We start from the raw sequence: 16463 nt of genomic DNA on the forward strand, positions 1-16463 counted from the left end.
ACACCTAGTCAGAAGGCCTAGTCACAAGATCTAGTGCTGCAGTGCTAGGTGCCCGAGCGAGACTTGCGCGTTCCCGGGCAGTGGGTGCCCTCTGCAGCCAGGTACAGGTACTGCAGGGCGGAGTCCGCGTCCTTCCCCAGTGCAAACATGACTGGTGGTTTTCTCTCACAAAACCCACCGCCAGCTCTCATCAGGAAGACTGGCTGCTGTTAATACTGTCCGACCATCATAAGGATGAGAGAAGCTTTAGTTTCCTGCCCAAGGTCACGGGGCCAGACAGTGATAAACCCTGTGCTTGAGTCTCCAGGAATTCTGGCTCACCCATTTCTGGAGGTCTTTGTCTCCAAGCCCTTTGAACAGGCCTGACACCCTCATCAGAAACCAACAATCAACATTTAATGAGGATTGGTGAGTGCCAGTGCTCCCACCAATGAAACAACCGGGCCTGGGCCCAAGTGGACCACGAGGATTCAGACGGGGAGGCATAGGTTCAGGTGGTTCAGACGGGGAGGCATAGGTTCAGGTGGTTCAGACGGGGAGGCATAGGTTCAGGTGGTCCAGGCTCTGTGTGCGCCCAGGCGAGCCTCGTCTAGGGGTCTCTGACAGCAAAGACAGCCGCGGGCTGGCATCGATCTAAACAGAGTGGGCACATGCAGGCACCCTCTAGCCTCCCCAACTCCAGCTCCCAGACAGCCCCTGTGCCCCACCCCCTCCCCAACTCCCTGTTGTTAGTTTCCAACACCTGCACAGCCACAGCCACAGTCATAGTTTGGGAGGGACCTGTGGTGACTCGGCCCCGTTGTGCTCCTCCCATTCTACGCCCATATATTTCAGTGAAATTAGACCGTGTGGAAAATTTTTGTCTAAATAAAGGAATATTCTTCAAAACAGTATAAACTGTAGGCTAATCTCTGTCCTCATTAACAGTCAAGGAAACTCCCCCAAACCTAGTGACCTTGTTTTTGGTAAGCGTTCGAGAGTGTTCTGAAGGCCAGTGACCACCCTCATTCAAGATCCCTCCACCAAGCTCCTGGCCAGCCCCACTTCCGGGGACTTTCCCACAGATGCCCTCTGCCTTCTTACCTCCCGGAGAACAATGGCAGCCTCACCACTTCCAGGGGGTCCCTTCCCTGATGTGTTCGAAGGTTGGGGCTGCAGCCCAGGGGGACCAGGAGGACACGGTGGTGAGGGCTGTGTCTTCTCATGGGCCCATCCTGTCCCCACTGGTCTTTGCAGACAGATAACTTCAGACATGTACCTAAAGAAGCAAACCAGATGAAAGGGGTCAACGCCCTTCTTAGCCAGAAGCCCGTCCTCCCTCTCTCAGTTTGGGGACATAACCCTGGGGGTCAGCCCTGCCCAGAGCTAGGCTAGCCTCTTCAGACTGCAGCTCCCTCACCCCCTCAAGCCACAAGCACTCCCAAAGGGCCCAATGGTCGGGGTGGGGTGGAGGGGTTGGGGTGGGGGTGCACCCAAAGGAAAGATCTGACCAGGGCAAGATCTGAGAACCCCGGAGTAAGGGGCCACTTCATCCACCAGCCCTGGGGTCCACCATTCAATGTCTCGTTTCGCAACTCACTTGGGACCCAGTGGTGCACACATAGTTAGATACCAGTTCCTGGAGAAGCCCTGGTCAAAGGGATTGTATTCTTGATGGTGCCTGCACTGGAGGGGTACGGGGATGGGAAAATGTCAGAACTGGCCAGTGCCTCCCCCAGCAGCCTGCCCTCAGCCAGTCAGCTCAGCTCCAGCTCCAGCTGCTCCGGGAAACCGGAGAGTGAGCGGGACTCCCAGGAAGAGCAGCCCGATTCTGCATAGCTCTGCCAAGGCTGATGTTGACACTGTACCCCCCCTCCTTCACCTTCTCACAGCTCTCTGTGTGCCCCAAGTATCCCTCCTTTGGTCCAGACAGACGTTCAGACCCTCTCTTAGCCACTCAGCCCCTCGGTAGACAGTCCCACCGCCCAACCGCCACTTCTTGGCTTTTCCCACCACCCCGTGTTGCCTTCTGAATGTCTGTCTCCGTTGAATGTCACCGTCTGCCAGGTTAGTCATAGTTGGATCAGGTTTCCCCAGCCAGAATCACATGGCCCGAGAAAACCCACTGGGGTGTGAAGGGTGATATGGCAAAGGCCAAGCTCAAAGTTCAAGTCCTCCTCTGGCCACTTCCTCTTTGGTTTGTTTGTTTGTCTGTTTTGAGAGAGGGTCTCATTCTGTAGCCCAGCCTTGCCTAGAACTCACTTTTGTTGTCCAGGCTAGCCTCAAACTTGCAGCTTCCAAATATGAAGCAATATTGTCCAAGACAGAACAGGACAAGCAGAAATGTGGAATCCAGAACTAAACCATGTCTCGATAGCCAGTTCTGCTTTTTAAAATAAATATGTAAAGCCACCACAATGGAGGAAGGATATCTTCCCAATAATGGTACAGATATGCAAACGGCAAATTTTGGGGACTGGAGACACAGCTCAACAGTTAAGAGTGCTTGTTGGTGGCACATGCCTTTAATCCCAGCACTCGGGAGGCAGAGGCAGGCGGATCTCTGAGAGTTTGAGGCCAGCCTGGTCTACAGAGTTCCAGGACAGCCAGAGCTACACAGAGAAACCCTGTCTTGAAAAGCCAAAAGGAAAAGACTCAGTGTTGTGGCAGAGGGTTCGGGGTCAGTTCCCAGCACCCACATAGAGGCTGTCACTCCAGCTCCAGGGAATCTGACCCCTCTTCTGAACTCTGCATTCACTGGGTATGCACATGGTACACAGATACACATCCAGTAGAAGATAACAAAAGCAAGCCGCATACAGAACTTCACCCCAAATAAAGCATAGATCTAAAGGTAGAATCTAAACCTGCAAAACTTCCATAGAAAAACACATGAATGAAATTTTGTGACCTTGAATTAGGCAAAGATTTAATGTTGACACCACCTACACATGATCCATTTGGGGATGCATACACACAAAAACGCACATATACACACACACCAAGCATATATATCCACACAAATATTTCACAGTTAAAAACTGCTGCTATTTGGAACACACTGAAAAGAAAATGAAATAACAAGCTGTAGATTTTGAGAAGAAAAAATTTTTTGTTGATTTTTGTTTTTCGAGACGGATTTCTCTGTGTAGCTTTGGAGCCTATCCTGGCACTTGCTCTATAGACCAGGCTGGCCTTGAACTCACAGAGATCCTCCTGCCGGATTTCCATCAAGGCTAACTCCCACGCTCGCTCGGGTTTTACTGGCTGCTTATGTGACTGGCTGCTTATGTGACCAGCTCTGAGGGTTGGCTCTGAGGGGTTTGCTTCAATTGCCAGTGCTGTCTTTTCCCAGAGCTGTTTCCTCAGTCTCAATTGCCAGTGCCGTCTTTTCCCAGAGCTGTTTCCTCAGTCTCTCAGTGGCATTCTGCTTTCAGCCAGACTTCATGTCATTAACTCTAGCTGAGTGGTAGAGCATTTGCCTAGAATTTTCCAGACCCTAGTTTCAATCCACCGTACTGAAAGGGGAAAAAAAAAATCCTATTTTCTGGCTCCCTAGTCCTTTTGCAAAGCTGGCAACACCGGATCAAGCCTTCAAGTTCACACTAGGGCGCACAGTGGTGTTTAGGGCCTGTCTAACTCTTAGCTGCTTCTCTCGGTCCAAACTACACAGGCCAAGACTGGCCTGTCTTAGTGTGTTCCACGGTAAGTAGGAGGTGCAACCTTTAAGTCCCTCATGCCCAGTCCTCAAACGCAGGCAGCCTAGCTAGCACAAGGTCGCAAATCGGGACAGAGCGCGACCACAGGGCTCCAGCAGACGGCGCTGTGGTCCGAGTTGCTGCTATGGCCGTGCGTTTCAAAGGCCTCACCCTCAGGGCCAAAGGCAGTGGAGGATCAAGATCCAGAGACGCTTCCCACAGTCAGACATCCCGGCGCCCACATACCTTGCTCTCGCAGGAGCGCTCCGCCGAGCTCACAGATACGGCCTGGATCAGCAGCAGCAAGACGAGCGGAATCAGGAAGCCCGCAGCGGGCACAGCCACGAGGATGCTGTCCAGCTAAGGAGCTACACCTGGTCCAGCTCGTTCTCCCCTCTCCACCATACTCCGGCCTCCTTATCCCACCACGCTGTGGCCCTGCTTCTCCCTTTTAGACCTTAGTATGTGACTCCACTAGGTTCTTAATACTTCTAAGTTTTTGTTCTGGTTTTTTACTCCATTTCGCTACGCTCGTCGGCCCACACTGAGCCTCTCAAGTGGCCATCACTGGCTCCAGGCTCTGAGATCTCATCTGTCACCTGCCTCAACCTCTCCCCCACTGCTCCTCACGCGGGTCCTTGGACATATGCAGATACGCCATAACCTTGTCCACGGAGAAGGGCAGATGGCTTGTGCGAATTAGGAACATCAGGCAGGTGACCAGCAGGGCGCCTGAGTAGAGGCAGAGGGACATGACCAGCAGCATGAAGAGGCGGAAGTTGCGGTGACCGATGCAGTTATTAACCCACTTGCAATGATGATCAAAATCCTGTGACAGAGAGGGGAGTAGGCCTCCAGGATCCGTCCCTTGACCCATCACCCAAACAACTCAGCCCTGTAGTCACTTACTCTTGCTCTCCACCCCCCACACACACACACACATACACCCTGACTTTCATCCCCAGGAGGGATCCTGATGACTAAAGTCCCTAATGCTGACATTTCCGGGTAGAACACAATTAAGACCGTGTCTTGAGACCTGTCCTGTGTAGTTTTCCGTGGAACATAGACTATCTCTGGGGCTTTCCTTTCTCATCTTTTAGGTGAAGATAAAAAAACAGCCTTGCCCAGTCAGCATCTTTCCCCACATCTGTAAGAAGGGGTGGTGCCAGCGCGTGTGAGACAAGCTTGTACAAACCAGGGGACCCAACTGAAGGGTTTACCCAGCGACAGCAAACCGGGAGGTGGAACGGGACAGTCTTCCCTGTCCCCTTCCCGGGGTCAGAACACATGAAAGTGCCCATGTTGGCATGCCAGCCTCCCTGGACAGATGCAGGCACAGAGGCAGTGACCTGTGTGAGGGGCCGAGATCAGGTGGGCATGCTGTCACCCTTGGCCCTCACCAGTCACCAAAGTCTCATGCCCACTCCTGGGTCACATATGAGGGGGCTTTAGGCTCTGGCCAGGAGGGTGACAGGTTAGCAAACAGACCAGCAGCAAGGGGGACCTCACCTCCACACAAATGTTGCACCAGGGGCAGTGGCAGGTCCGGGGTGGGCGATGAAAGCAGCACTTAGGGCACCATTGCAGGCGGAAGGCCCCTTGGTTCACACTCACCACGTGCACCGTCATGGGGTCCTCATTGATGGAACCTGATTGGGAAGAGGGTCAGGCAGTAGCCTTCACACTGCTGCTCCGGCAGCCCTACTGCAGCACTGGGCACAGGGAATGTCGGAAGGGGTGGACAAGGGAATCCCTGACCTAACGGAGCAAGCTGACCATGGGGGTGGGGAGAGAGAGAGAGAGGTTGGGGGCATGCTCCAACTAGCCTTGTGTGTAGAACTCTGCCTTTGAAACACTGGTAGCATTTGATTTTGTGTGTAGTGGGAAGATGGAATGAAGACTATTGAAGACAGTACAGTTTGGACAAACCTAGCAGCTTCCTTCTCCAGTCTGTGTAACCCAGCCTTCTGAAGCAACTGGAAAACACCCAGGATCCTGTCCCCTGAGCATGCGCGCGCGCACACACACACACACACACACACACACACACACACACACACACACACCTTGGTGGCTCAGGAAATGAAATGCTAAGCCGGAACAGCACTGCCATGGGGTATAGCGGTTCCGAGACTAGAGGTGGGGCACTGGCCTTTGGAGTGCCACCTCCTCCTTCTAGGGGGTTGAGTCCTCACCTCGGTGTAAGATACCAGGATCTGAGAAGTTGAGCGAAACGAGACTGTAGAAGGTGAGGATGAAGAGTGGGCCCGTGACCACGGGAAAGGCCCACTCTCCGTTCTGAGCCAGCCACCTACAACTGAGACCACAGCCCCTTTCAGTCATCAGCTGGAACAAGCCCGAGCTCCTTCCCAGGCCCTGTCCAGCTGGGTTAGGATACACAGAACTTGCAGCCAGCTCTAAGTATCCAGGTACGCGACAGACTCACAGAGGCCCCACCAAATGTCACCTCATTATCAGTTACATTTACCCTGCACCCCACTCCCAGGCACCAATACTCCAAAACTCTGTCTGCACATTTCCTTACGAGACAGGTGCTCCCTGGGCCTTCCATTACTTCTTCCTGCATCCCTCTGGTTCCGTACTATCTTTACCTTTCATCCTGTCTCCAAATAAGAAACCTACAGATGATATGGGACACTCACGGGAACCCGAAGAAAAGGCCACTCAGAAAGACCAGCAGCATTACATTGAAGGCAGCAAACAGGCTCGGGAGGAACCATGACAGTGGGACCACAGGCAGCTGCTGCGTCTCCTTCACAAGGGTCATGGTGTCTTTCAAGAGCGGCATGGCTAGGACAGAGGACATGGCACAGCTGGTCAAGTGGTTGCTGTGCAAGCATGAGTTCAGTCCACAGGTCCCATGTCAAAGCAGGGTGTGCTGGTATATACCTTTAGCGGCCACAAGAGACTCCCTGGGGCTTATTGGCCAGGCACCCCAGCCAAACGGCAAGCTCCGAGGTTCAGCGGAGAGACCTTGTCCCAAAAAGTGAAGTGTGGTTAATTAAGGAAGACAACAGACTTTTGACCTCTCTCTCTCTCTCTCTCTCTCTCTCTCTCTCTCTCTCTCTCTCTCTCTCTCTCTCTCTCTCTCTCTCTCTCACACACACACACACACACACACACACACACAAAGGTGGGGGGTGATTATCATGCTCACAAGGCAAGTATGAGCCACTAGCTACTTTTTCCCTAATGACTCCCAGAATTTCATTGCCATAGCAACACAGACCCCAGCCCAAGAAAGGAGAGAAAAGGTCTCAGTGTGATGTCACAAAGGCAGAGGGATTGAGGCTCTGTCTGCTTTTGGTCACTTTCAGTACCAGCCATCCTCCTCTGGGGTTTGTCCCCCAGAGGGTCACATGCTGCAGCCCTGTTGATGTGTTTGGGGGTCTCAAGAGAGGGGTTGTCAGGGACACTGACTTTCAAAGTGAGTGATGTAGTTTCATGCACCCCCATTTAGCAGGTCATAAAAAAAAGTGCAGGACTGACTTCTCCCCAGTCACAGAATCTCTTGGTCATGTGGCTTCCTGGTGAACACTACTTCACCCCAGACAGAACTGATGATAGGCCAGAGGACCGATCCCACCCAAATCTAGCTGGGTGAACCAATAATTACTGAACTTACTTAAAGAATCATGGTGGATTTGAAAACATCAGTGAAAAGCTCACAAGAGCTGAATACCTGGAGTGCCCTACACAATGCAGGCAGGCCTCAGGACTAGTGTACCTTTCTGAGTTTCTCTGGTCTTGTCAATTTCATTACCTTCCCATCCTCCCTCCAGGAGGAGTGTTTCAAGATAGAGCTATGCAACCCCCTCTGCCCATAATTGTCCTGGCTATGATGTCCTTTGCCATGTAAGGCAGTCAAGGGGACCTTCACCAAAGGTCAATGCTTTTGGCTGGTAATCTTTAAGCCTCCAAAACTATGAGCTAAATACATTTCTTTTCTTTAAAGTCCCATGCTTGAGTATTTTGTTGTAACACAGAATATAGGCTTTTTCAAAGATCATATGACATTTGGGGTTGGGTATTTAGCTCACTGGTAGAGCACTTGCCTAGGAAGCGCAAGGGCCTGGGTTTGGTCCTTAGCTCCAGGAAAAAAAAGATCATATGACATTCAAAAGCACTTATGAAGGCCACTGGTTTACATTATCTTTTCAGGTCCAGTGCTAACTGAAACCAACACACCCATTGTGTTCATCTCAGCTGAATGGTTTTCCAGAATTATCACCATGTCACAGTTTTGCTCAAAGAGACAGGAACGGTGTTGAACGGGTGTGGAAAAGCTTTTCTCCCAACTAAAGGAGGGAAGATGCAGGTGACAGAACTCTGCCCCCTTCTGTCTGTCTTAAACAAGACATGCTGCAGCGACAAGTCAGTGGGCTACCAACACGCAACCTGTGGTGTTGTTGAGTGGTTGCCCCAGCCCTGAACTGCCTCCCTGAGTGTTAAGAGGAAGCTGCTGGGCTTTCCACTGTGTGGTGCCAAAGCATGATGTGTTTATTGGCCGTGTTTATCTGGCGACAGAGCACCCGGACCTCTGACATAGTATTCTTCCCACCCACATATTCTCTCTCTCTCTCTCTCTCTCTCTCTCTCTCTCTCTCTCTCTCTCTCTCTCTCTCTCTCTCTCTCTCTCTCTCTCTCTCTCCCCCTCTCTCTGTGTATATGTCTGTCTGTCTGTGTGTGTGTGTGTGTGTGTATCACATACCCATACATATGGAAATCAGAAGAGAGCCATCCAGAGTGGGTCCCAGGGATTGAACTCAGGTCATTAGGCTTGGCAGCAAGTGCCTCTGCCATCTGAACTATCCTTCTGCTCCTAAGCCATAGTGTTTTTTTTGTTTTGTTTTGTTTTGTTTTGTTTTATTTTTGGTTTGTTTGTTTGTTTTTCTAGACAGGGTTTCTCTGTGGCTTTGGAGGCTGTCCTGGAACTCGCTCTGTAGACCAGGTTGGTCTCGAACTCACAGAGATCCTCCTGCCTGCCTCTGCCTCCCTAGTGCTGGGACTAAAGGCATGCGCCACCACCCCTGGCAAGTCATAGTTTTATAATAATTTAAGTTTGAGAAAACTACAGCTTTCTTATGAACATTCCAGAAAAGTTAAATTACAATGGCACTTATTAGTGTCTATGACAAACTCCATAAAGAACATGACATGTGTAAGGATAGGCACCTAAGGCCAATCGGATGTGCAAAGTGTAGTTTCCAGTGCCTTTATTTATCATGGCAATGAGACTGCCTTCAAAGCTCTGTAAGATCTAGTTTTCATGCCAGGCAGCATGAATCCCAGCACTTGGAGGCAAAGGCAGGCAGATCTCTGTGAGTGAGTTCAAGGCCAGCCTGGTCTACAGTGAGTTCCAGAACAGCCAGAGCTACATAGTGAGACCCTATTACAAACAAACAAACAAACAAACAAAACTAGTTTTGTTGTTGTTCTACTAAATGCACCAGTTCTGTTACAATGCCCATGTTTGAGATGTGTATTTATTTGTTTCGGTGTATGCATGCACATATGTGGGGGGGGCTATGACCGTGTTTGAGATGTGTGTTTAAGTTTGTTTCGGTGTATGCATGCACATATGTGTGAGTGGGGGGAGGAGGCTACAAGAGGTCAGAGGAGAACTTTTGGGGGTCAGTTCTCTCACCTTTAACCTTTTTGAACATGGTCTCTCTTGTTTCAACTCCTGTACTGTACCATCCCCCCCCTCTTTGTGTGTGTGTGTGTGTGTGTGTGTGTAAGTGTGAGTACACATGTCAGTGCATGTGGAGGCCAGAGGACATTATCAGGTGTCGTCCTCAATTGCCCTTTACCTTTTCAAAAATAAGGGTTTTTTATTTTAGTTTTTTGGGTTTATGTGTTTTATTTTATATGTCAGTTACTTGCCCGAATATATGCATGTGCACCACATACACGCTTGGTGTTCACAAAGATCAGAATTGGGTATCAGATCTCCTGGAACTGAAGTAAAGGATGGTTATGAATCACCATGTGGGTGCTGGGAATCAAACCTCAGTCCTTTGCAAGAGCAACAGGTGCTTTTAACCCCTCAGCCACCTCTCCAGCTCCAATAAGATTTGTTTAGTTGTGTTTATGTGTATTTTGCGGGTCTGTGTGAGCATACGCCATGTGTGTGCATGTGTGTGCATGTGTGTGCAAGTGCCCGCAGAAGCCAGAAGAGAAGCATCAGAGCCCCTGGCTCTAGAATCACAGGAGGTTGTGGGCTGCTCAGATTGGGTGCTGGGGAGTGAACTTGAGTCCTCTGGAAGAGCAGAGTGCTCCATAACCACTGAGCCATCTCCCCGGCCCTCTACCTTAGAAAGGGAGAGGGAGGGAGGGAGGGAGGAAGAAAAGAAAGGAAGGAAGGAAGGAAAGAAAGAAAGAAAGAAATCTCACTATATAGCCTTGGCTGGCCTGGACTCACTATGTAAACCAGGCTGGCCTTAAACTCATAGAAATCCTCTGCCTCTGCCTCCTGAGTGCTACCACTGCCCAGCTCACTTTAATTTTTGAGACCGAGTCAATGAACCTGGAGGTCACCAATTCAGCTAGGCTGACTGATCAATGAGCTCCAAACATCTAGTATCTGCTACATCCCCTCAAAACTAAAAATAAATCTTAACAAATAGTGACCAGCCAGGCAACATAGTTGTTTGATATCAGCAAACAACAAAAGCAAACTAAGACAGGACTTTAAAGATCTGCTTGGCTGGAAAAAGGGTGTGAAAAGTCTGGGACTTTCTGTATATTAACTAGCTGCTTCTGCAATCACCGATTTTAGCTGTTTCTTCTAGATAGCTGCCAAGCTAACCCAGACAACTGCCAAAGAGAGAAACTCCCCACTTTTTTTGTTTTATTTTGTTGGGTTTTTGTTTTTTGAGACACGGTTCCTCAGTGTACCCCTGGCTGTCCTGGAATTCATGGTGTAGACCAGACTGCCCTCAAACTCAGAAATCTGCCTGCTCCTGCCTCCGGAGTCTGGGATTAAAGGCGTGCGCCACCACACTCTGCACAGAAGTTCTTCTTTTCTTAATTAACTAATTAATTAATTATGGGGGTTCGAGACAGTGTTTCTCTGTGTAGCCTAGACTGAACTGTAACTCACTCTGTAGTCCTTCTTAAATAAGATAACTTTTCTTTTACCTCTTTATTTTTCCTTCCTCCTTTTGTCCCTATCAAATCTCTACTAAGAGGGATGTCTTCCAGCTACATTAGAGCAATGCCTGTTGCCAGTTAGGTAGCACCAAAGGCTTGCTCCCATTTCTTTTCTTCTTCTCCTTGTTGTCCTTCTCCTTTTCCTCCTCCTCCTCCTTCTTATTTTAACATTATTATTATTGTTTTTTTTTTGAGACAAGATATCTCTGCAGCTTTAGAGGCTGTCTTGGAACTAACTCTTGTAGACCAGGCTGGTCTCAAACTCACAGAGATCCACCTGCTTCTGCCTCTTGAGTGCTGGGATTAAAGGCGTGCGCCACCAACGCCCGGCTAGGAAGCATGATTCTTATGTGCAGAAAAGTACGCTCAAGAAAGACAAAGGACCCCTAAATTAACAATGAACCTAAGCTGATCATTAGAGACTTGACACTGTCAGGTCAGCACTAGTCTCCAATCTGTCTATGAATCAATGTAATTCCCTCCTGTTTTTCATCTTTTGGTTTCTTCAAGACAAGACACCAGTTAGCCCAAGCTAGCACCCTAGATCCAAGGGTAACTTTGAACTCCTGACCCCCTCACTTACATCATGAAAATGCTGGGACTACAGCTATGCAGCACCGCAGCTGGTTTACGCCATGCCAAGGTTGGAAACCTTCATGAGTACCAGGCAAACACTCTACCAATTTAACTACATCCCTGTTGTGGGGTATTCACCAGAGACGACTGTGCTGACATGCATTGTTAGCTGGCCAGTGACTACACTGGATGCTCAGGATCCCTGAACCTTTCTCAGGATGAGCTTTTAAACACAAAACCCAGGTTCTGGGTTGGCACACTTCAGTTAGCAAGAATGAACAGTTAGCCCAGAGCAGAACTACAGAAGCCCAAAAGCAAGGATTGGGCAGGTGGTGCTGTCTACATGCTGAGTGTTACAGCCTGACTGGTATTTCCAACATGGAGTCAGCTGGGCTAAAGTCTGGGGCCATGTTACAGTCCCCAGCCCCAATCCATGCATCATCTGCCCAGATTCCATCTGACAGGCTGGGGACACGGCTCAGTGGTTAAAGCACTTGCTGAGCAAATGTGAGGACCAGAGTTCAGATCCCCAGAAGTCTGCCTGTGAGTCTTGCCTCAGAAGGCAGAGACAGGGGAATCCCAAAGCAAGCTGGCTGCAAGACCAGTCACATTGGCAAGTGATATCTCAAAGATGGAAGAGAGGATGATTTCGGCCATTATCATCAGCTTCCCCATGCACGTGCATACATGCGCAACCACATACACAAAAGAACGCACATGCACTTGAAAAAAATGGAAAAGGAAGAATTCCAACTGAAAGTTTCTCCCCATAAATGGAGAAGCTGCTCCTAAAAGTCATATGGAAATGAAAATGAATCCTAATAGCCACTCTTGAAAAAGAACATTGGAAAACTCCCTCTTCCCAGTTTCAAAGCTCACTACAAATCCACGGCAATCAAAACGATGGCAGTGGCACGGATATAGGCATGCACGCCAGAAAGCATGCACTGCCGCAGCCTGCCTTAAGTGCCTCAGGGCCGGCAGCTGCATTATCACAAACCCCCAGCCCTTTAGGAGGCCCCCACCATCACAGACTGATTTCTCATTTTCTCAGTCTTGCTCTGTCTGTCTGTCTTTCTCTGTCTCTCACTCTCTCGTGTCCCTGCTCTGAGATGGCTTCCCAAACACCCCCAATAAGTCTTTTTTGTGAAATCTGTTGCAGGGTGTGATCTCTAGTCATACCTTGACCCCACCCACCAAGGTACTCCTGCCACTTAGTCCTAACAATATAGGTCAGGAGAATAAAGTTTGGAGTACTGTAGGTGTGGTAGCTCACACCTGGAATCCTAGCACTCCAGAGCCTGAAGCAGGAGTGAGCTCAAGGCCAGCCTTAGCTATATGAGATCCTGTCTCAAGACAAATAGAAATATGGAGTGAAATAATAAACCTATATATCTCTCGTCAATTTGTTTTTCAGGAAGGTTGCCAGTTATTCAATGGGGAGAGTGGACTTTTTTTTTTAGCTTTTATTGATGCTTTGTGAATTCACATCATGCACCCCAATCTACTCATCTCCCCATCCCTTCACACCCCCCAAAACAAAACCAATAAAAATCTTGCCATGAACTTTTTAAAGATTTATTTTATATGTATGAGTGTTTTGCTTCACCTGTATGCCTGCATCATATTTGTCCTGGAACTGGAGATGTAGACGATTGTGAACTGCCATCAGGATGCTGGAAATTGATCTTTGTAAGATCAAGTGCTCTTAACCACTGAGCTGCGTCTCCTGCCCAAAAGTAGTCTTTTCAATAAGCAGTGCTAGAACAACTGAACACTCATGGGTAAAAGAAGTAATCACAGCTGTGCATGGTGGTGCCCACCTTTAATCCCAGCACTCGGGAGCCAGAGGCCGGCAGATCTCTGTGAGTTCAAGACCAGCCTGGTCTACAGGGCGTGTTCCAGAACAGGACCCAAAGCTACAGAGAACCCCGGTCTCAAAAAGCTAAAAAAGAAAGAAGAAAGAGGAAAAAAAGTACTGGAGCGCTGGCTCCGTGGTTAAGAGCACTGGCTGCTCTTCCAGAGAGGACCTGGGTTCAATTCCCAGCACCCACAGGTTGACTCACAACCACCTATCAGGAGCTGATGCTCTCTCTCTTCTGGCATGTGGATATACATGCAGAGCAACATACATAAAATATAAATAAGAATTAAAAAGAAAACTAGTGATTGACAATGCTCAAGAATCTGGGGGATTCAGGTGTGGCCTGGCTCTATGAATAGGTTTTCCAAGACAGACTTTCTCTGTGTAAAAGTCTTGGCTGTCCCTGGAACTTGCTCTGTAGACCAATCTGGCCTCGAACTCACTGAAATCTGTCTGTCTCTGCCTCCCAAGTTCTGGGATTAAAAGCATGTGCCACAACCTCCTGGCCACTCCTGGTTTCTCTAGTGCTTATCTGGGAGCCTGAGGATGCCATGCTCTCCACAGGGGCTCTGTATACCAGAGTACATAGAAAACTTTGCCCTCAAAAACCTGAGAAACAGAAGATCATTTGCCTGAGCGAGCCCACTGCAGGGTACGTAGTCACCTGAGCCAGCCCACTGCAGAGTATGTAGTCACCTGAGCCAGCCCACTGCAGAGTATGTAGTCACCTGAGCCAGCCCACTGCAGAGTATGTAGTCACCTGAGCCAGCCCACTGCAGAGTATGTAGTCACCTGAGCCAGCCCACTGCAGAGTATGTAGTCACCTGAGCCAGCCCACTGCAGAGTATGTAGTCACCTGAGCCAGCCCACTGCAGAGTATGTAGTCACCTGAGCCAGCCCACTGCAGAGTATGTAGCCAAGCAACTCTCAACGGAGTCCCAGACATGCTTGTGTGACTGCACTCGGAACAATTGCTCATAGCAGTTAAAACTCACTGTCCATCAACGGACAAGTGAGCAATCAAAACCAACAAGAGAGCTTCAGTCAGCCTTGCCGGGGAAGAAAGCTCTGCTTGCTACATGTCACATAGACCTTGACTAATTTGATAGCATTCTGCTAGATAAGTGCTAAACAGACACCACAAAAGAGGAAATATCGCATGACAGTTACATGTGTGTGCTTTTTTAACATTTTGTTTATTAACATAGAGATGGAATCTTATTCCAAATAGCCTAGGCTGGCCTCCAAGCTAAAAATGAAATAACGAAGTGAAATCATTATCTCATATAATTAATTAACATATGCTAATTTAAACTATTAAAAAATAAACAAAGACTGACTAGTTCTTATTAGTTAGCTGTCAGTCCAGGGCATCCGGGAGGATTTGATTGGCCCAGCTGGGCCGTTCTAGCTGAGGGGGGCCGGCCTTGAAGAGCAGAGCTGGCATCCTGGGCTGATTTCATGGGCACACTGTGAAGAAACAGCCACTTAGAGACTTGGGGTAGGACAGGGACATCCAGCAGGTTGCCCCCCTCCACCTGGGGCCTCCCCTGGGACCTACCAGTCTCCAGCCTGGCCTCAGGTCCCCCAACTCCTTCCTACACCCCCCCATCATCACCCCCATCTTGAAGATATTTCCTCCAGGGTAGTCTAAAGTTCAGGGCTGTGTGCAGGGTAAGATGAAGCTTCTCAGCAGCCACAGATGAATGACCTGAGGTGTGTTCTAGCGGAAGTTACTTGAGTCAGCTTGTGTCTGTTAGGTGTGGTCAAGGCCATCGACCCGCAGGATCAGTGCCCTTACCCCCTTTTCTACCTTCCCTGCATCTCAGGAGGTAACTGGCCTCATGACTCCTACTCCTGGCGCTATATTGTCTTGTCCTGATAACTGTGTTTTATATAGAGTGTAAAGTATAGGACCCGACAGACACGGTGATGTATTGAGGGGGGAGCCTCCTCCTCCTAAGGACCCCACTCCCAAGGGCCCTGGTCTCACTACCAGTAATCTCCCACTGAGCCTCCACAGCGAGCCCCTGACTACCCCAGGTGCCTTTGCCTCTGTTCACTTGGTTTCTTAACCTCCCTTGCCCTGAGCTTTGTCGTCTGTGAAATGGGAATAAAGACCGCCCTTACTTTATAAGAAGGTGATAAGGTTTAGATGAGGAACAGTCTAATTTCCCACAGTGCCCGGCACGCCTGAAGCACCTGCTGCGGTCACTCTGGTTTTCTTATTTTGTCAGCGGTCCAAGGAGCACAGAGCGTGCGCCAGGCTCCATGCCAGGAATCTAGGGCACAGCACACTGGTGCTCAGCCTTAAAGCGGTTTATACCTATTTGGAAGGAGAAAGCACCAACCAATGAAATACTTCTTTTAAAAAATCAATTGATGTATTCTTTAAAGGATGAGTGCTCTATCTGCATATACTCCTGCGTGACAGAAGAGGGCGTTGTGGCAGAAGATGGTTGTGGGCTGCCATGAAGATGCTGGGAACTGAACTCAGGACTCTGGAAGAGCAGCGGGTGCTCTTAGCTGCTGAGCCGTCTTTCCAGCCCAATAAAGAAGTTCGTAAACCTGTAACTTGGATTAAGGGCGTGTGGGTGTGGTGTGCACGCCTCTGGAGACAGAGGTCAGCAGGAGTGTTTTCCTCAACTGCTCTCCATCCTCCTTTGTTTGGTTTGAGACAGTGCTTTTCTGTGTAGCCCTGGCTGTCCTAGAACTCGCTCTATAGACCCAGCTGGCCTTGAAAGCAGAGATCCACCTGCCTCTCTCCCGAATGCTGAGATTAAAGGCGTGTGCCACCGTCACCTGGCCCCATTTTTTTTTGTCTTAAATGGGGTCACTCACTGAACCTGGAACTCACCAATGCCGCTAGATTGATGGCCAGCAACCTCCCAGAAGCCTCCCGGGTCCACCTCCCCAGATGTAGGATTACAGCATGTGCTGCCACACCCATCGTTTCTGTGTGGGTGCAGGGGATCCTTTCTTCCGAGGGCTAGTACTTACAGACCAAGCCATCTCCTCAGACCTTATTTGCTTGTTTGGGCTGTGTGCTCTGACACCTAGATGCAATGCAGCCTCTGCTTGCCTTGTTCTTCAGGTCCAGCTGTGGCCAAGTCCATCCTCAACTCAGCACGGGCTGACCGACTGACCTTTTTTTTTCTCTCTGTTTT

General features: G+C 49.5%; 1 protein-coding gene across 1 annotated transcript; it reads right to left on the minus strand.

Moving 5' to 3' along the window:
- Positions 1 to 374: 374 nt before the first annotated feature.
- Positions 375 to 6925, minus strand: Zdhhc19 (zinc finger DHHC-type palmitoyltransferase 19). The gene is made up of 10 exons (XM_040750923.1): positions 6859 to 6925; positions 6591 to 6674; positions 6344 to 6491; positions 5876 to 5997; positions 5190 to 5329; positions 4334 to 4506; positions 3924 to 4029; positions 1580 to 1665; positions 1084 to 1258; positions 375 to 633 (listed from the first exon to the last, which is right to left on the minus strand). Exons 3-10 carry the CDS (start codon positions 6487 to 6489, stop codon positions 529 to 531), a joined length of 1053 nt encoding a protein of 350 aa, XP_040606857.1. The 5' UTR covers positions 6490 to 6491; positions 6591 to 6674; positions 6859 to 6925; the 3' UTR covers positions 375 to 528.
- Between the last annotated feature and the right edge of the window lie 9538 nt (positions 6926 to 16463).

This window comes from Mesocricetus auratus, unplaced genomic scaffold (assembly GCF_017639785.1).
Source record: "Mesocricetus auratus isolate SY011 unplaced genomic scaffold, BCM_Maur_2.0 Super-Scaffold_100008, whole genome shotgun sequence".
NCBI lineage: Eukaryota > Metazoa > Chordata > Mammalia > Rodentia > Cricetidae > Mesocricetus > Mesocricetus auratus.